Source organism: Saccopteryx bilineata, chromosome 10 (genome assembly GCF_036850765.1).
Source record: "Saccopteryx bilineata isolate mSacBil1 chromosome 10, mSacBil1_pri_phased_curated, whole genome shotgun sequence".
NCBI lineage: Eukaryota > Metazoa > Chordata > Mammalia > Chiroptera > Emballonuridae > Saccopteryx > Saccopteryx bilineata.
This window is the reverse complement of record NC_089499.1, coordinates 71,963,165-71,982,996: the sequence shown is the minus strand read 5'-3', so window position 1 is coordinate 71,982,996 and position 19,832 is coordinate 71,963,165. Positions and strand designations below refer to the sequence as shown.

Here is a 19,832-nt window from a genome sequence, read left to right as displayed (position 1 = left end):
AAAGTGACAATATGCAATATTGTGTTAGCCATCACTAAGTCGAGTGCTTTCCAGTGAGGTTCTAATGAGAACTCAGATACTTCACAGAATTTAGTAAGTGACAGGCTTAACGTCCTAAGAGAGAAACAGATTTTGTTGTTGCACATAAAGGTAAATTAGAATTACAGTTTAAATAAATTGAAATGGAGATTTGCCAGAATGTTATAAATTTGCTAGTTTAATGTGAAGCCATTAAGTTGACAGATAATGTAGGTTTAGATGTCAACTTTATTAGAAAAGAATTATTTTTCAATTTGTCTAATGGTTGTTGGATTGAGTATTTTGTTCAAGTGATGAGGAAAACAAAAAATGTTCACTTTATAGAATTCTTTATTAATAATTGAACCCATTCGACTTGTGGAATTGATAATCAAAACTAAGAATGTTGCTTCTAGACATGAAGCCAGCTCAGATGGATTATGATGGGTAATTGTTTCCAAAGGACACAGTCGTTAGCCATGTTAAATGAGTAGTTGGTCGTAATTCATTTTCCAGAGGTCAGGTGTCTTTATTCCCCAGTCCTGAAATGTGAGATGTGCAATTTTGTTGCCTCCCTCTCAGGCCCTGGGACAAAGTGAGCATTATGGAAATATGGTCATCCTGGATAAGGAAAGGCTACTTTTTAAAGTTAACAATACCATAAAAATTCCTTATGTTGAAATAAGTATTATATTCTCTGGCCCATTCCTTAAGCAGCTGAGTCAAAGATTTGCTTACAAATGCATTGTTTCTATTAAGCAACTTTCCATTCATTATGATTCCTTTTTCTGAGTAATGCTTTGTAATAGGCACTAACCACTGGGGTTAGTCAAAAGGGGTAAAGAAACTTTTTATCAGACTCCCACTGTTGGTGGAATCCTGTGGGCTAGACCCTTTCAGTAAGGTGGCTCACTGTTCTGTGACAGCAGAGGAGCTAGGACATGAGCAGGGAAGGGCCTTGTCCTGAGCCACACCTCTAGTGCAGGCCAGCTGGTTGGCCTTACAAAAGTTGTCAAGTCTCAGCTGTGGCCCAGCAAAGGAGTGAGGCCTTGGGGCCTTCTTGGACACCAGCTTCCTTACCTGTAATGTAGAAGGGAACTCCCCTACCTAAAGGGATTACAGCACTTTAGTATATATTAGTATGCTCTGATTGATAAAACTGAACAGATGGAAGGAATTATTACTATTTCAATAAAAACAGCCAACACCAGAAAATGAAAAGCTATTATCACCACAATAACTTCAATTGCATTGAAAAAATAGTATTAGTAATGTTATTATACACAGTCGTCTCTTGAAATACAATCATGTTATTTTTTTTTAGCTCAGGTTCTGATAAGTAAGGGAATTTGCCCCAGCTCTGCAAAAATCCATTGTCAGGAGAGCCACATATATTTAGCAAAAGATTAAGTACATTTCTTGTTTAAATCCCTTTTGTTTTGAATTTTTGGTTGGTACAGTGTTGATCCTGAGGAATTAGGTTACTACTTTAAAACCTTTCTGAAAGATAAACATCATTTGAAAATACTCCAGATTATGGAAAAGGTGACATTCTGTAAGAGCTATTGCATCACTGTGCATTGCACACTGTACGGAAGTGAACACTGATTTTCCGTCCGGGCAGCCCCTTTAAGGTCTGACAGGCTTACCCGTGGCGTTTCCAGACTCATTAGCCTAACGTGCCCAAGGCAGTGATAAAACTTGCCCTTATATCAGAAATCAGATTTCTCCTTCCTGCGTGCTTGAACCACTGTCTGTGCCATACTTGGCACTCTTCTGTGCCCTGTGCTTGTTTTATAAACTACTTGGCACAAGTATCCAAAAATGGCCCTTGAGATTGGAGGTGTTGATGGTTTGTCATGCGCAGCAATTCCCTTGGCTTCTGGTCAGGGGTTAAATGAGGAAGAAAAAGGGCTTTGCCAACTTCTTCACTTCAAGTTCACATCTAAACATAAAATCATAATTTAGTCTAAGTATGACATTTGCTATTAGAGTGATAATTGCTATTCTAGTGTCCTTTGGTCAGCTTCTTGTAATTAACACCTATTTACATTTTCTAAGAGAGGAGAGTGACAGATATATAGAAAGATAGACAACAGATAGGTTTTCCCATGACTTGAAATTCTAGAATAGGGTGAAGGGTTATCTGTATACAAATGAGAAGGTCCAATACAATCTTTAAAACAAAAACAATTTTGTTGTTGACGCCCTACCCGTCTGGACAGTTTGGACATTATGCAGAAGACCTGCCTGTGGACCCCCCTCTTGGTCGCAAGCTCATGGGGGAAGGGACCGTTGGCAGTGCTGCCCCCTGCAGCCCCACCACATTCATAGCTGCTGCCTAGAGGTGACAGCACAGAGCTGCCCAGGAAGGTGGCTACTTTGTCTGGGGAGCATAAATAGTCAGCATTTGTTTCCTAAGTACAAGTGTGTCCTCTAGTTTTCCCTGAATCTGGTCCTGAAAGCAGTTCCAGTAAAAGCCTAACAGTGGTGGAGCCAGAGGAAGTTGTTTCCCATGTCACTGGAGCCCCGAAGCAGTGTACAGTTGCTGCTTCCTGTCCAGTATATTAGCATGTTCCTCGTAGTGACTGCCAGCAGTTTACAGTTCCCTCAAGGAAAATGTAGAAAAGAATGACAATTGAACTGGACGTCTGGGCCCCTTGCCCTCCCCATCAGGACCAGTTACTCTGCTGCATGCCCTTCCCAAGCCTCATAAAACATTGTGAGGTCTGGGAATTAGGGCAGTCTTTGGTATTTGAATATATTCAAACTGACTTATTAGTAACTTTCATAAAATACAGTTTCCCTCGTGGAAGTAAAATTAGGACTGATGTAAGCGTGTGTGTTTGTGTCTTTAGCATTTTTCCATGTTCCTTTGATGAAACAAATTTCTAAGAAAATCCTGGCAGCATTCACCGCAGAGGAATGGGGACTTAAATAAGTTTGATTTCTAATATCCAACAGATACTTTTTAATATAGGTGACACATAAAAGCTTGAGTGGTCAGACATGGGACAGGTGTCCTTACCAATGTTTAAGTTGTTTTAGTTGGTTTAGGACAGTTTGCAAACATTTTCAAACAAGAAAATGGTAATGCACTTCTGAGTTTTAACAGTCCAATAAATTTTTATGTCTTATTGTATGTCAGAGGTATTGTATAGTGAGAGCTAAGGTACACATGGCTTTGGGTCCCCACTCCATATTATCTGTGTGTTCCTGGGCAAGTTGTCTAAAACATGCAAATGAGGGAAGATAGTCTATGAAAGTGCCTAGTGTAGTTCTAGTGCCCAGATACAAAGTAAGCTTCCCCTCCCTTTTAGAGAGCAAGTTGAAATCTTCAGTTTGTAAAATCAATGGACACTCATCCAGGGCACCCAGTAAGCATTCCTGAGTCTGCATTATGTGTGCTGGGCTAGAGGCAGGAAGAACAACCCCCATGTCTGCCCACCTTGAAAAGAGCTAATTACTCTGAGCACTGGTATGAGCCAGGCACCACTTAGACACTTGCCATAGACTCATTGACCCTGTGTCAAAATGCTGTCTGCATTTTATAGATGGAAAACAGGCCACTCGAAGACCCAGGGGCCAAAAGCTCTGCAGTTAGAAAAGTTCAATCTCAGCTTTGTATTAAGGCAGACCTATGATGTAACCTCTCTGGTTCCCATGCTTATAGCGTGGCGAAGCAGAACACCTGTCTCCTATGGTTCTTTACATAGAGAACAAGTAATTTACCTGAGGCCAGTCCACCAGGAGAGTGGGGAGTGACGCCTGGGTCCTTCCAACTCTGAAGGAGGGTTCCTTCCAGCCGGACCCTACGCCAACAACAGAAACAAAACCGAGTATCAAATGGAGCGGTACCGGCTCATTGCCTTTTCTTGCTTTGTCCTTTATCTTCCTTCCTCAGGGTTCTCTTTTTTTTCTTTAAAGGATGTGAAGCCTTCCTGGACGCTTTTCTTTAATAAAAGTATATTTACTTTTTTAGTGCAGAATATGTGGTTTAAAAAAATTAAAATTGTTGGATTTCAGGAATGGGTTCCCAAAATTTTTAAATAATTGAAGTTGAGCCAAGTTTTTGGATGTCAGGTGGCTTTTGGTCTAGAGGGAAACATTTCACGTACTCATAACAAAGCTGTCTACAGAGAGACTTGTTCATGCTCCCTGTCCTCCAGTCCAAAGGGGTGTGCTGTTTGTGGCAAACCTAAAATGGAGCATAGAAGCATAAATGGGTGCATCTTTCAAAAAAGTCGTCATCGTAGTTACCAAGTGGAGGAGGTTCCGCGTAATGATCTTTCTTCAGCAGTATGTTTAGAAAGATACTTGGTAGAGAGCAAATGACCTTCTTGTCCACATGCCACAGAACTGGAGAGAGTGGCACCATTTCTGGAGCGTCCTCTGCTCCTGTGTCCCTTCAGCCCTCTGCCAAACTGCCTGCCTAGCCCCAGTGAGTCACATGGCGCCGGAGCTTCAGAAAGCCCTCTGAGTTTATGACTTCTACTCAGTGCCTCTTGAGGTTTAAAGTATATCTTTGTGTCATATTAAATAGAATATTGGGACCATATATATGGTTTGTTAAGAAAAAGGTTTAAATTCCTCTGTCCGTAGATATGGACCCCTTTAAAATGTGTGATTTTGAAACAATCCATTGTGCAGTCAGGGCTCCGTGGACGAGGGGCAGGAAGGAAGCTGTGAGGTGTGCCTGTTGAATCGAGACTGACCAGAACAAGATAAAGAAGGGAACTTAGCAATGTCGGCACTCCAACTGGGCTGGTACCAGAAGCCTGGAAATACAAGAAGCTTTACTCTAAGTGTTTTGAACTCTAAGGACACAGCCATTAATACCAAAAACTCCACCGTGATGTACGTTTCTGGTTGCCCACTGTGCTCAGAGCAGAAATGATGGAAGCATTTTGGAGTTAAAGAACAGTGGCCCTCAGAAGACATGGCCCTCTGAGAGCTGCTGGGAGTGGCCTGTCTCTCACTGAGTAGGCGTCTTCCCATGACACAGACCACGTGCGCACACAGGCGTCTCCCCTGACGCCAGACCCCGTGCGCACACAGGCGTCCACCGGCAACACGAGACCGTGTGCACACACAGGCGTCTCCCCTGACGCCAGACCCCGTGCGCACACAGGTTTGTTGACTACTCCACAAAAGAGAAGGATGTGTTGTGGGCCTTGTTAGGCTGAGCCAGGAAAGCATGGCTTTGTCCCTTGCTGTATATAGTGTGCTGTCACTACAAAGGCAGTGAGGCATGCAGGTAAAGGTTTTGTGTGTGTGCATCCTGTTCTTGAATCAGTCAAGTAGATGTAATGATAAAGAAGTGACTTGGGCAGAGTTATGAGGAATTATAAAATACCATGTATTACAGTCAATAATAGCACATTGAGGGTTTTCTCTGCACAGGTGGATTAGCGGCTGCCGTCACCACGCCTCTAGATGTGGCAAAAACAAGAATCATGTTGGCAAAGGTAAGTGGTAAAATAAGGTAATGTGGACACAACAGATGCCCCCACCTGCCGGCCCCAGGACTCATATAGACGTGAAGTGAGTAAAAGTAGAAAACACTTCCCGGTACTAGCAGCCTGATCTCTCCTGTTGAACCACAATAGAGCTGACATTGACAAAACATACCTATGGTCACTGCAGCCAGTTGTCTGCATAGCAATCTACTTTTTCAACATCATTTTCAGGGCTGCTAGTGCCTCTGCCTTGTCAGGCCTGCATTTAGGTCACCTGTTTTTAATTGGTGACAGAGCTGAGGCTCAGAGAATTGACCTGCTTCATGCCATACATCAGTGACTTAGAGGATCTGATCTTAGGTTGTGCTTGGCCTTAACTGGGTGAATTAGGACAGTTGTCAGAATTATTTAATTTTTTCATTAAAAAATGTTTTTTAGCCCTGCCGGTTGGCTCAGTGGTAGAGCGTTGGCCTGGCATGCAGGAGTCCCAGGTTCGATTCCCGGCCAGGGCACACAGGAGAAGCGCCCATCTGTTTCTCCACCCCTCCCCCTCTCCTTCCTCTCTGTCTCTCTCTTCCCCTCCCGCAGCCGAGGCTCCATTGGAGCAAAGATGGCCTGGGCGCTGAGGATGGCTCTGTGGCCTCTGCCTCAGGCGCTGGAATGGCTCTGGATACAACAGAGCGATGCCCCAGATGGGCAGAGCATCGTCCCCTGGTGGGCAGAGCATCGCCCCTGGTGGGCGTGCCGGGTGGATCCCGGTGGGGCGCATGCGGGAGTCTGTCTGACTGCCTCCCCGTTTCCAGCTTCGAAAAAATGCAATATATATATATATATATATATTTTTTTTTTTAAACTATAGATTTCAGAAAATGCCATACATATAACATATGTGGACCAAAACAATGAAAAGGCTATGTCCTTGTGGGAAGGTGGAACAAGCAAGGCAGAGTTCTCGAGTGTAGGCTGCCCAGGCCAGACATGAGCACACCAGCCATGTTTTGAATTGAACTATTAAGTGTGTTTATTGAATCAGATAAATTTCATAATTATACTGTTTATTTCCCATTCTTCTCAGATCAGTCATGTTGCTCTCTGGTTTTCTGGTTCAGTAGTTGTATGTGGATTTTTGGGTGAGCTCTGCTATCATGTGGTCATGAAACACCCAGAGGAGCAGCTCTCTGTGAGCAAAATCGGCTCTTGCCTGTGGGTTTGAATGGAAGGGCTCTGGTCTAGTGAGATCCAGGGGTCCTAATTCCCAGAAACCCTGTAGTCTGTTTGAAACTGCCCTAGATAAGGGTTGTAAGGAGCTGTACACTGGAGGGTATTTGTAAGTTGAGGACTTTCCTAATGGCTTTCTGTTTCCTCCTCTCATGTAGCCTGGTTCCAGCACAGCTAGCGGCAATGTCCTCTCCGCCCTGCATGGGGTCTGGCGGACTCAGGGCCTGCCAGGGTAAGGATGAGAAGGAATGTTGTCTGTCTGCTCCTTTCCTCTGACTGTCCTCTGCCTGACATCTTCCCTTTCTTCTGCATATGCCTTGGTTGGGTCTCTTTATTGGGCAAAACATGACATTTGATTTTGCATAAGAGACATAATTTTGAGCAGTCAAGGTGATGCCGGGTGGTTCCTACCCTTGTCCACATGAGTGTTTGATGCGGCCACGTGTGTGGCTCCTGCCAGCCCCTTGACTACAGCCCGGAGAAGGTAGACTTCCAGTTGTGTAATGCAAGAACCCAGGTGAGCGCGGGTAATGTTGTCAGAAGAAAACATTTGTAGTCTGGAGTACTTTTAACTATTACTAGTAACAAATTACTTTCAGCATACCAGAGTGCTGGCCCCTTGCTTAAACTGCACCATCCTGTACAGTCAGCCGAGTGCCTCAAACCTGTACTGTCTTATCCTCAGAAGATCTCTTCAAAATATTACTTCAAGGTTGCTTTTCGAACATAAACTTATAAAGCTGTCTGAATGTTGGGGTCTGTGCAGATACATGAAATTATGATTTTCTCTTTGGAATAGTCTACCAGGGATTCTCTCCTTTGGACAGTTGGGGCTGGGTGGCTAGTGTGAACGCAGAGGTGGGGACCTCTCACTGGTGTGGACCACTAATTTGGTGTGGTTTTGCAGGCACTGGGCAGGTTTTTATTTCAGCCAGGTGATAGTGTGGGGATGTGAAAATGTTGGTCAGACCCCCGGTGGGATTTTTCAGGGTAACGGCTCCATCTTCTGTTCAGATATTCCAGCGGGGAGTTTGGAAAGCAGGTGGTGTGGCATGGGTGTGTGGAATGGGACACCTCTGGCAGGTTGACGCTGGTTGCCTGGCAGACATAGATCTTGAGACAAGAACCGAGTGTAGCAGAAAGGAGTACACAAGCCTGGGAGGGGAGTGTGGGCTCCTGGTCATGTTACCATGCTAGCTGCTGCCAGGGGAGGGACTGGCCATCTGGTCACTGAGCGAGGCACTCTGATTTGGATCCCAGTTCAACGTGGTGAGAGGAGAAGGTGGAGCCTTTAGCTAAGCTAAAGCAGCTTAGCTAGTAGAGGGGAAGTGCTCCTCCCGGGCTACCAGTGTGCCACACAGGCATGGCTGCAGAAACTTTCAGCTCATAAAGTCAAGTGGCCAAGTCTTCCTGTCGTACTCGTTTCAATATATTTCACATTAGACCCTGTAGCAACTTTTGGTCAAACCCCTGCTCCTGACCATAACTCTGTAGTTTTGGTGTCAGAGCTGCAGCCTACCTGCCTTTCTTGAGAAAGTGTCTTGATTGGCAAGACCCTGGCCACTGAACGCTTGGCTTGTAGAAAAGGGGTGGACACCGAACCCTCCTGACCCCGTCATGATGTGCACTTGACGTGTGTCACCAGGCAGTGGTGGGTGTCAGACACATGTGAGGGGCCTGTCTGTGTCCCCACTGTCAGCCCTGAAAAGGGAAGTGGGAGTTTTGCTTCTCTTCTGGAAGCTCAAGTCTTGGGCTCTCATTAGTATAGACAACCCTTGGAGATATGATGGGTTCGGTTCCAGATTGCCTCAATAAAGGGGGCATCACAATGAAGAAAGTTATATTCTTTTCACTGGTGGAGGGTCTTGCCTTCGATTTACAGAAATGTAACATCTATCAAGTGCAATAAAGACAGAACACAGTAAAGAGAGGTATGCCTCTAAGCCCAGTGTGGTCCTTAGCAGAGGACTCCAAGCAGCAAAGCTTGTCATTTAAAAAATGACAGTGTTTGGCCCTGGCAGGCTGGCTTAGAGGATAGTGTCACCCAGGGGATAGATACCCCAGGTTTGATTGCCGATCAGGGCACACAAGAGAAGCGACCATCTGCTATCCTCCCTCTTCTTCTCCCCCTTCTCTCTCTCTTCTCCTTCCACAGCCAGTGGCTTGATTGGTTCAAGCATCAGCCCTAGGCCCTAAGGACAGCTTGATTAGTCCAAATGTGTCAGCCTCAGTTGCTAAAAATAGCTTGTTGTGAGCATTGCTTAGCATCAGCCCCAGACAGAGGTTGCAGGGTGGATCCCAGTCGGGGCACATGCGGCAGTCTGTTTCACTATCTCCTCTCTTCTCTCTTGGAAGAAAAGAAAAAAAAAAAGAAATGACAGTTTTTAATCTGACAAAAGAATTTATAACCAAAAGTAGGTAAAACAACCCTACAAATGTGCACAGCTGTTTTGTCCAGACATTCTCAACCCTGAAGGTGTCTTGGTTGCTTCCTGTCGGGTTTCTGCACACAGCCTCTGCGAGCTCCTGCCCACCCCTGAGCATACCTGCCAGCGTCACAAGGTCCCACGTTGCAGCGAAATGGTGCTGACCTCTCGGAGAATTGGAAGAGGTGACACTGGTCTGTCCACATTGGTTCACGACCTCTTCTGGCACACATTTGATTTCCTGGAGCTAGAAAGCCGATAGCACATGGCTCTTCTTGCAGCGCTCCCTCCAACTGCTCTGTCGGTCGGCTGGCTTTTGTTTTTCTTGACTTTGCCCTGTAATAACTTCCCCCGCCACGTGTGCCCGCCGTGTGCCTGGCTCTCTGCTAAGTGCTCTGCATTTGTTGCCTGGTCTGACCTGTGGTCACTCAAGACAGCCCTGCTCTACTCGTCTTTGCCTTGAGTTTGGTTGGGGCTCTCACTGAACAAATTACTCTGAGGCTGTAATTATGTTCAATTCAACTGTCATCTAGTGAAACCACAACTGCTTCCTTCTGTCTCTGGCCAGGGGCAGCTGAGCTGATTAGCGAGAAAACGTGAACCAAGACAGGCTTTAGAGAAAGTCAGATAGCAGTGGGGGCGGGGATGCACGGGCCAGCGTGGTCCCCAGCCCAGCCGCTGTCAGCCCCTTCCTGCACCCTCCCAGGGCAAGGAGAGTCATCTGTTTTTCAGGCCATAGGGACACAGTGGCTTCAAAGTGGTAATTTATGAGTTTCTGTCCTCACCAACCACCTCATGCAAAAACAATTTGTATGATGTTGAGATGAACAACTTTTTTTCTTGCAAGTGTATTTTGGTCTTCTGTAGAATTTTCACCGATATTTCTAGACAAGAAAAAGATGTTCTAACTTCATCTATAGTACTTTATTTTACTTAATGATTTCAGTCCTTATTTTAATTAAATCCCCTAATGCTACCTACAGCCCCCTTCCCACAGAAGCTCTGAGAGCTGCAGGCAAAAGGCGGCAAGTTGACCTCTCCCAATGTGCACAAGGAGGCGGCCAGGCGGCTGTGGAGGGGCAGCGGACCAACACCACTTAGCTGATCATGGCGTCTTTTCCCATGTCTGAAAAGATAAACTACTGTTGGCATAACCTGACCATATTCAGTTTTCTTCCCTAGATCTGATAGTTGCACTAATAAATCCACTACTTCTGATTTTGTAATTTCTTCTGCTTACCAAAGTTAATACTCTTGGCTTAACAGAAAAGTTCAATTATTACAAAAATACAGGCAGGGAATGTTTTGTACTTCTCCCCTCCAGGGGCAGTCAGGACACACGCCTGCCACGTTTGTTTCAAGTGCAGTCATGTACATGCCGCTTAGTGACTTGTCTCTTCAGACCCCATAGTGTGTGTTTTGTGTATCTCCCCTCCCTCCTTCCTCCCACCTACACGGTTTCCCTGGTTGTGGACACTGTGCTAGAATCCGTGTCACCGCAGGGGTTCTTTGCAGTTTATTTTTTATCAGCAATGCCATGGGGAGTATCTTTGAACAAATACTATGGGAGGGTTTTTAAAGAAAGAATCCCCAGTATACATCCTCAATAACATTATTCTCTCCTTTGATTTTGACTGTTCCAGAGTTACAACTATGACAGTGACTCATCTTCTGAGGCACTTGGGGACTGAGCCTGTGGCTCCTTCCTGGCCAGTCTGCCTTTCTGCTCCTTCACTGGAGGGCGGGGAAAGACGGGACCCATGGAGACCCATCTCATACTATGGCGTCCTAGCTGAGGGTCTCTGAGGACAGAATGCATCCGAGTCACTGGGAGGAGTGGCGGAGTTGTCCGAAAACCTCCCCTAACACTCAGAAACGACCGTGGCTCCCAGGATGGGCTGTGCCCTCTGATTCCTTTATGATAAAGTCAATTCCATCATCTCTAAAAGGCAGAAATGGTCTGGAAGTTTGATACAGGACTTTTATGGGAACAGAGTTACTAGCCATCAACTAATTTGACAATTGTGAGTGCTTAAAAGTAAGTTGTTTCGTATATCGCCATTTTCGCCAACAAACAGCTGGGCTCAGACTTCAACAAATCTATTTGGGAATGTAATTTAGTGGCATTCTAAAAGAAAAAAACACATTTTAGTACTTTGTGGCGTTTAATGAGCATGGTGTGTTGAGTTGAGCAAGCTGTGGGTGTTGGAATGTAATAACCATTTTTTTAGACACAAAATTTTTTTAAATCTCTCCTTTGCTTTTCCTCTAGATTGTTTGCAGGTGTCCTCCCTCGAATGGCAGCAATCAGTCTGGGAGGGTTCATCTTTCTCGGTGCTTATGACCGAAGCCGCAGCTTGCTGCTGGAATTTGGCAGAGAGCGCCCATGAATCCCACGGCCCCACAGCTCTTTCCCGGGGTCGGCTGTGAGCAGTCTCTCCCGACGAGCAGCTGCTCGGCTGTCTGCACACCACAGCACAGCTCAAGCATCCAGTTCTGCAGATTACAACATGGAGACTACGTTAGCCATGCTGCAGGCTGGCTGGAGTGATGTCATCAGCCTATTTGTCCAAGCGTTAAGAAGAGAAAGTGAGACCCACAGTGGGACTTTGAACAAAGTTCCTAGAACCCTGTAATAAATAAGTGGTGATGCCAGACCCAGGCCCCTCACAGCTTTTATGTGATGATATCTGACCGTTGTTTCCTGCCTCTTGACAGCAGATGCGAAGAAAGGCAACGATGGGCGTGGTGTTCGAAGAACGGCTGGACTGGAAGGGGCAGAGATGGGAAATAGTTGTGCGTGGGGTTCCCTTGGGTTCATTAGTGCTGTGTGAGTTTAAATAGCTTTTGTTTTGTATTTTTCCAACGTGAGAAGCGCAGAGGGGTTTGGGGCGGGGGGGGGGGGGTAAGGCAGGCAGACAGATTCCCGCGTGCACCTGACCAGGATCCAGGACCCTCTGGGGCATTGCTCCGGGAGCCGTCCTCAGCACCTGGGCCAACTTTGCTCCAATGGAGCCTTGGCTGCGGGAGGGAAAAAGAGAGAGAGAGAGAAAGGAGAGGGGAGGGGTGGATAAGCAGATGGGTGCTTCCCCTGTGTGCCCTGGCTGGGAATCGAACCCGGGAATTCCACACGCTGGGCCGACGCTCTACTACTGTGAGCTTACATCTTTTTAAAGAGAATGTCCTACAGCTGCACATGAGCATGCTTCCTGGGTGACCAGGCTGTTCTGACCCTCAGGTTTAACCTATAAAAACATACAGTTGTATCTGACAAAGAAGTGTCCAGCAGCCCACGTGGTGTGTGAGAGCAAGCACGTGGCTGCAGCTCAGTGGCCAGTGGCCCGTGGGCCTGGGGGAGGCGTGCTGGGCCTCAAGAGCAGCTGGGCCATACGCTGCTCCTCTCCATTCAGCCGGAAAGGACAGGCCGGACGGGCTTTGCAAACTGTTCTTTCTTGGCTCCTAATCAGTAAGCTTTGCCTGGAGTTCTAAGCTCAGCATTGGGAGGGGAAGGGATGGAATGGGAAAGTCACTGTTTTTAGAGCTTGACTAATAAGCTCCAGGTGTTAGAAGCATTCAGCATCTCTGGAATCTAGTGCCGTTGTGTCTTCCCTGGAACTGCAGTATATAATTCTGCTTTTCCTAAATTTTTTTTTCTAAGAGAAAAAGGTAATTAAAGGCAGGATGTGACTGCATGTGCCAGGGAATCTCTGGAATTAAATGGGATGAAGCCATGCTGGTTAATGTACACAGAAGAATGACTTGAGCCACACACTTAACATTTATAAATGAACCTTTATTAAAGACACTTCAATGCCATTTGTTAGACACTTCAATATTTTACATGTTTTTCAATGTACATTGTATCAAAATTTCTATAAATAAATAACTTTGTACATGAAAGTAATACTTCCTCTTTCACATTGCCTCTCAGAAGCAGCAAATTCACATATGTGTGGAAGTAACAATCAGTTGACTGTAGACAACTAAATTAAAAATGTGCTTACCTTCTGGAACAGTGATAACATTTGACAGTAAAATTTAATATAGTAACCATTCTGTCAGTACCGACTCTCAGCTTTTTAGCTCAAGGACCTTGTTAGTTTCCATGTAATTCTTCCTGAAATACCCACTGGCACTCACAAGATGGTTAGCTACAGGACTCAAAAGTGCAAATACACCCAGGACCCAGGTCGAGGGCTAAAGCTTGCAAGTCCAAGCCCGGGTCCACCTGTGCGAAGGAAGGACGTGGACAGGCCTGCTCCGGATCCTCAGTAGAGATAAGCTAGCCCTGAAAAGCAAGGACTTATTCCTTTTTCTCCCCTAAGACCAATGTAATAGTAATTATATTGGCAGAACTAAAACATCATTATTGAAAAATCCACAGGTACCAACAGCAGCAACCTCTATCTTCTTAGAAAGCCTCAAATGATACTGAGACCACATCTGCTTTTATCATAGGACAAAAGGCTTACTTGTTTGGACCAAATGCTTGAGGTGGATTAACAAGCAACCCCCACGCTTGTTAAAGAGAATTCAAACCTATGAGAAAGTCCCCCAGCGCAGGGACACAGGAAGCCCGCAGGGAGGCCTGCCACAGGAGCACCGCGTGTGAGCAACACTGACCTGGGTTCCTTCCCAAGCCGCCCAGGTCTCTGCCGGCGGAGCACCCCGGGCGTCCCACGATGTGCAATGCGAGCAGGACTCCTCACCCCTCCCACCCACCGAAACTCTTGGAGCAAATGTGGTTTTTAGCTTCTATAAATTCCATCCATGCATTAAGGCACCAGAACTATCCCCCCTTCCAAAATCAAACAGCAACCTGATATGAAAAATATTGTCAAAATTGTACGATTCTTATCTGTTAACCATGCACTAAAGGTTAAAATATCCTCTGTAAAAGATATATAATATATATGAAATCTCTGAACACTCTTATGTACAATGGTATCAAATACTTTTCTGCCTTCTGTACACAATAATCTCTTGCATTGTTTCAGCTGCAAGTCCTTTAAGCTGCTGCTACCCCACATGGGAATGAACCGTGCAGATCAGCGCAGCACAAGCCCGAGCTTCCTCGCAGCCTCTCCTCCCCCTTTCCTGGAGGGACGGACACAAGAGTTGAGGTAGACAACGCCTAGGTCTGCGGCGCAAAGAGCAGCGGCCCACGCCGCGTCCTGGGGAACTGCCCTGTCAGTGGTGTGGACACGGGGCTGCAGTCACATGGTTTGGGGAGGTGTCCATTGGAAAGAAGCAAGTGCGGGCCTTCACTGGGCACATTGGGAAAGGCTGAGGGGACTCGTCTGAGCTCAGAACTGCCTGGAGTTAATGTAGAGGGAGGCTGGAGGTCTGTGGAGTCTGGCTCAGCCAGCCTTGCCAACGTCCATGAAGAGGCCCCTATAAGAAAGGAAAGGGCATGTCAGACTCCCCCCCCCCCCCGAACCTAGCTGCTTCCTGCTCCCCCACTGCTGGTGACTCCTGGGAAGATAGTAGAAGTTTACCTTTACCACCTGGAGGTGCCCCTGGCTTTCCTGGCAAGGATGTCAGCATTCTGTCATGGTTACTGGGGTAGGAGGACTCCCTGCTGTCGGTCAGAGACCCAGCACCAGTCCTGCTGTCCAGATGTCGAGAGTGTTCTCGGTCCCTCTGACTAGGATTCTGGCTGCTCCGAGTACCTGGCTGTGCAGTGTCTCCGGACACAGGCTGGGGACAGGAGGCTTGTCCTGTGGAGTAACTGACCATCTCGGTGCTGTAGTCTCTGCACGAAACTGGGCCACTGTGCTCTGCAAGACACTAGAGGTGGTTAGAACCATCGACAGGCCTCCGTCCCCGCAGAGGCTGGGCCGGCCGCCGTGAGAGCAGAGCCCCAGCGTCACCCCAACCCCAGCCCAAGCCCCAGCCCCCTCGGTGTGCTCGCCTAGGAAGGCCTGGCAAACACCAGCCACTGCTGATACAGACTTCCATGTCTATACATTGCAGATTCATGTTTTCATCAGGCAACTTGGATCACAGAAAGTAATTGCACTAGAATGGGATACCGTATAGTGACCATTAGAAATGCCTCCAAAAGAGCCCCGGTGGGAAGGCCCTGTGGTCTGGGCCTTGCCCTTCAGTTGTTATAAATGTGGACAGTTCATGCTCTGGCTGAGCACACCACGGATTTAATTCACAGAAACCCTATCGAACTCCGAGCCAGGCCCCACACGGCTTCCTGTGTACATACTGAGACCACCTTCTGAGACACCCTTAGACCACTGTGTCTCCCCCCCCCCCGCTTTCATTTGTGAGGTCAACCCAGATTTGCATTTCAAGAACAAAACACTTTTTCTGATGGAAGCACTTCATACCCATCTTCTGTGGCCCCACTGTGCCGTCAGCCTTCTCTATCGCTTTCCATGGCCCCTTACTATGCCCGACACAGAACCGGGGCTGCCTGCACGCTGGGCCGTGAGCATCTGCCTCTGGAAAGAGGCCTGCATCTCTTGGACAGACACCTGCAAGAGAATCCCACACTATTGGAAACGCTGGGCTTAGCACTTCGCAGAAAGCTTTATAGAAAGAATGAGCAAAGCTTCCAGAACAGCCATTTCTGTATGCTCTATGGAGTGGTGGTTTGTGGGTTCATTTTCTAAGACAGCCCTCCCAGCAGGTGGGCCCTTCAGCACTGAGCCGTGGAGAGTTCCGACAGAGACACTGCCCTGAGCACAAAAGCAGCTCGCCCACGTGAGCTTCCAGGGGAGAGGAGCTCAGACTCTCAGTACGAGACACGAAGCCCAACAGAGTGACTTCTTGGGGGATGGGGTTTTAAAAAAAGCTTTGCAGAACTTGCACAGGGACGTCCAAACACCCAGCAGGCTTGAGTCACCAGAAATGCAGGTAAAATGTGCTCAATACAGTGCCACATGCCTGCCCTGGCAAGGGGCCGCAGGCCACCTCCAGCTCACGGATCCAGCTGCATCAGACTGAAGCCTTACCATTGCTCTCCACGTGCCCATCGACCTGCTGGCCACCCTCAGTCCTGAGCACAGCTTCCTGTCGGTCAGAAAGGGTGCCCTGAGAAGAGAGGTAGCTCGGAACGTCTGGTGGCACGACGGTTTCATCTACAAGGAGACAGGACAGTCACCCATCAGGTGTCCTAACTCTTTGTGGTGACAAGGAATGCAGTCAGACACAGGGCCGTCCCATGGACGCTGGCAGGGCCATGCAGGGACTGTGGATGGAGTCTGGTACTCCAGAGGCCCTCGCAGGGCCATGCAGAGACTGTGTGGATGGGGCCTGGTACTCCAGAGGCCCTCGCAGGGCCATGCAGGGACTGTGGATGGAGCCTGGTACTCCAGAGGCCCTCGCAGGGCCATGCAGGGACTGTGTGGATGGAGTCTGGTACTCCAGAGGCCCTCACAGGGCCATGCAGAGACTGTGTGGATGGAGTCTGGTACTCCAGAGGCCCTCGCAGGGCCATGCAGGGACTGTGGATGGAGCCTGGTACTCCAGAGGCCCTCGCAGGGCCATGCAGGGACTGTGGATGGAGTCTGGTACTCCAGAGGCCCTTGCAGGGCCATGCAGGGACTGTGGATGGAGCCTGGTACTCCAGAGGCCCTCGCAGGGCCATGCAGGGACTGTGTGGATGGAGTCTGGTACTCCAGAGGCCCTCGCAGGGCCATGCAGGGACTGTGTGGATGGAGCCTGGTACTCCAGAGGCCCTCGCAGGGCCATGCAGGGACTGTGGATGGAGCCTGGTACTCCAGACCAGAGGCCCTCGCAGGGCCATGCAGGGACTGTGGATGGAGCCTGGTACTCCAGAGGCCCTCGCAGGGCCATGCAGGGACTGTGGATGGAGCCTGGTACTCCAGAGGCCCTCGCAGGGCCATGCAGGGACTGTGGATGGAGCCTGGTACTCCAGAGGCCCTCGCAGGGCCATGCAGGGACTGTGGATGGAGTCTGGTACTCCAGAGGCCCTCGCAGGGCCATGCAGAGACTGTGTGGATGGAGTCTGGTACTCCAGAGGCCCTCGCAGGGCCATGCAGGGACTGTGTGGATGGAGTCTGGTACTCCAGAGGCCCTCGCAGGGCCATGCAGGGACTGTGGATGGAGTCTGGTACTCCAGAGGCCCTCGCAGGGCCATGCAGGGACTGTGGATGGAGCCTGGTACTCCAGAGGCCCTCGCAGGGCCATGCAGGGACTGTGTGGATGGAGTCTGGTACTCCAGAGGCCCTCGCAGGGCCATGCAGGGACTGTGTGGATGGAGCCTGGTACTCCAGAGGCCCTCGCAGGGCCATGCAGGGACTGTGGATGGAGCCTGGTACTCCAGACCAGAGGCCCTCGCAGGGCCATGCAGGGACTGTGGATGGAGCCTGGTACTCCAGAGGCCCTCGCAGGGCCATGCAGGGACTGTGGATGGAGCCTGGTACTCCAGAGGCCCTCGCAGGGCCATGCAGGGACTGTGGATGGAGCCTGGTACTCCAGAGGCCCTCGCAGGGCCATGCAGGGACTGTGGATGGAGCCTGGTACTCCAGAGGCCCTCGCAGGGCCATGCAGGGACTGTGTGGATGGAGTCTGGTACTCCAGAGGCCCTCGCAGGGCCATGCAGGGACTGTGTGGATGGAGTCTGGTACTCCAGAGGCCCTCACAGGGCCATGCAGGGACTGTGGATGGAGCCTGGTACTCCAGAGGCCCTCGCAGGGCCATGCAGGGACTGTGGATGGAGCCTGGTACTCCAGAGGCCCTCGCAGGGCCATGCAGGGACTGTGGATGGAGCCTGGTACTCCAGAGGCCCTCGCAGGGCCATGCAGGGACTGTGGATGGAGTCTGGTACTCCAGAGGCCCTCGCAGGGCCATGCAGGGACTGTGGATGGAGCCTGGTACTCCAGAGGCCCTCGCAGGGCCTGCCGAGCCTTCCTTCACCAGGTGTGAGCGGGTGGCGATCCAGTGCCCATGTACATGAGACAGACAGCAGGGATGGGGGTGACAGAGCCAGCAGAAACAGCACTGAGGTCAGTCCTTGGCATGGCAGCAAATCTCAGGCCCAGCTGCCTCTGAACACCAGAGACAGGAAGTGGGAAAGTTCACAATGCACTTTTATCAGAGAATATTCCCATTGAATGCTAAATGCCTGAAAGTTAAAATTGTGTCAGTGACACTAAGGCCACTGCTGTCCAGAATGCTCCATGTTCCCAAAGGCTCTCAAGTGCCAGATACTCTGAAATACTTGAAAAGCCTCTGGGCCCGCCTCCTTCCCACCGTCCCCGCTTTTCTCTTCCCGGAAACAGAGTCGGCAGCAGGCTCACCTGTGTTGGTGACGCTGTATTCCTCACTCTTCTTCCTGGTGTGGTAGATGATGCACACCCAGACCAGGGACGTCAGGACAACACTGCACACCACGGCGATGGTGAAGATGCCCACGGCCGCCCCGTCCCTCCGACAGCCGGGGCTGGGCAGCACACTCAGCTGGCTGTGCGCACGCTCCGTGCCCAGGGCATTGGACATCTCACAGGTGTACCGGCCCGCATCCTCTGCCACCACGTTCTGCACCACCAGCAACTGGTTGCCGGGGGTAAAGTGGTGGCGCTCAGTGAGGCTCAGTGGGTGGTCCCCCTTGAGCCAGGTGATGCGGGGCGGAGGGCTGCCAGCCGCCTTGCACTGGAGGGCCACCGTTTCCCCCACGGACACCACACGGTCTTCCAAGGGTGTGGCCAGGGACGGGGTTTCTGCAAGGCAGAGGTCTCACAGTTACTCCATGGGCCTCAGTGGCTTCTGGACAGAAGACAGTGCAACACAGCAGTGGCATGCCGTGAGACTGTTTATCAGAGCCCTCTGGCACCCAAAGAACCCATCAGCACACTGGTGGCTCCCCAGGGAGAGTGAGCTCACACACTTCCTCAGCTGTCCTGTGACTGCTCGTACCTACACCATGCCCACCGCACCTACCCTGCCCTGTTCACAGGTAGTTCTCTAGAGTGCTTTCTACCCAAGCCACAGTTTTTTAAAGAGCTAGAACCATTTGTTCAAAAAAAATCTTAGAAAATAGCCTAAAATGTTAAAGTAGAAAAAACAGCCTGTCACCGTCCCCTGTCTACATTGAACCGTTCAGGCACCTGCGCCTCTAGGTGTCTGTGCCATTTACGAACACCCCCCCCCCCCACACACACACACATTTTAGCAGCAGCCGCACCTAAGACAGTTAGGGTGGCATTCGCCGAGATGGAACCAGCTGAGTTCTGGGCAGTACAGCTGTACAACCCCATGTCATCTGTCTTCACATCAGTGATGAAAAATACGTCGTCATCGGGCATGACATGCATGCGTCGCTCACGTGCGGCGGGGAAGTCTGTGCCTCCGTCCTTCTGCCAGGCTATCTGGGGGTTGGGGTGGCCCGTGGCTGCACACTCGAGGCGGGCCATGGTGCCAGTCCTGATGGCGATGTCATGGGGCATTTTGGTGAATGACGGCAACACTGAAACACAATCAGGTCAGGTCATGGGAAAGCAGGTGCGAAGGCCAGAAACCCTCTGGCAAACGGCCCTCCACTGTGTCTTGGTGTCAGCCCACCACCTCAGCACCCTGCATGCCAGGTCTGCCCACAGCCACTACTGCTACCTCTGAATGAGCAGTGACAGCTCCTCAAGGCCACCCAGCTGCTTCCGGCCACAGCAGAGCATTTCCATCGGTCTCTCTTGTACCCCAGGGGCTGGCAACACCCCCTCAGATAGAAACATTT

The 19,832-nt window shown here is 49.5% G+C and overlaps 2 protein-coding genes across 4 annotated transcripts in view; one reads left to right on the top strand and one right to left on the bottom strand.

Moving 5' to 3' along the window:
* The window catches only part of SLC25A26 (solute carrier family 25 member 26), a 223,078-nt gene extending 210,336 nt beyond the window's left edge, over positions 1 to 12,742 (top strand). For all 3 annotated transcript variants that reach the window (XM_066245901.1, XM_066245900.1, XM_066245898.1), the window contains 3 exons: positions 5,422 to 5,486; positions 6,854 to 6,927; positions 11,394 to 12,742. In XM_066245901.1, coding sequence (XP_066101998.1) covers positions 5,422 to 5,486; positions 6,854 to 6,927; positions 11,394 to 11,511 — 257 coding nt within the window. In that variant the 3' untranslated portion in view covers positions 11,512 to 12,742. The remainder of the gene's footprint in view (positions 1 to 5,421; positions 5,487 to 6,853; positions 6,928 to 11,393) is intronic.
* Positions 12,743 to 12,893: 151 nt separating this feature from the next.
* The window catches only part of LRIG1 (leucine rich repeats and immunoglobulin like domains 1), a 117,335-nt gene continuing 110,396 nt past the window's right edge, over positions 12,894 to 19,832 (bottom strand). The window contains exons 14-19 of the mRNA XM_066245897.1: positions 19,287 to 19,568; positions 18,403 to 18,822; positions 16,093 to 16,218; positions 15,466 to 15,612; positions 14,620 to 14,901; positions 12,894 to 14,515 (exon numbers count right to left, since the gene is read on the bottom strand). Of these exons, the coding sequence (XP_066101994.1) occupies positions 14,256 to 14,515; positions 14,620 to 14,901; positions 15,466 to 15,612; positions 16,093 to 16,218; positions 18,403 to 18,822; positions 19,287 to 19,568 (1,517 nt within the window). The 3' untranslated portion in view covers positions 12,894 to 14,255. The remainder of the gene's footprint in view (positions 14,516 to 14,619; positions 14,902 to 15,465; positions 15,613 to 16,092; positions 16,219 to 18,402; positions 18,823 to 19,286; positions 19,569 to 19,832) is intronic.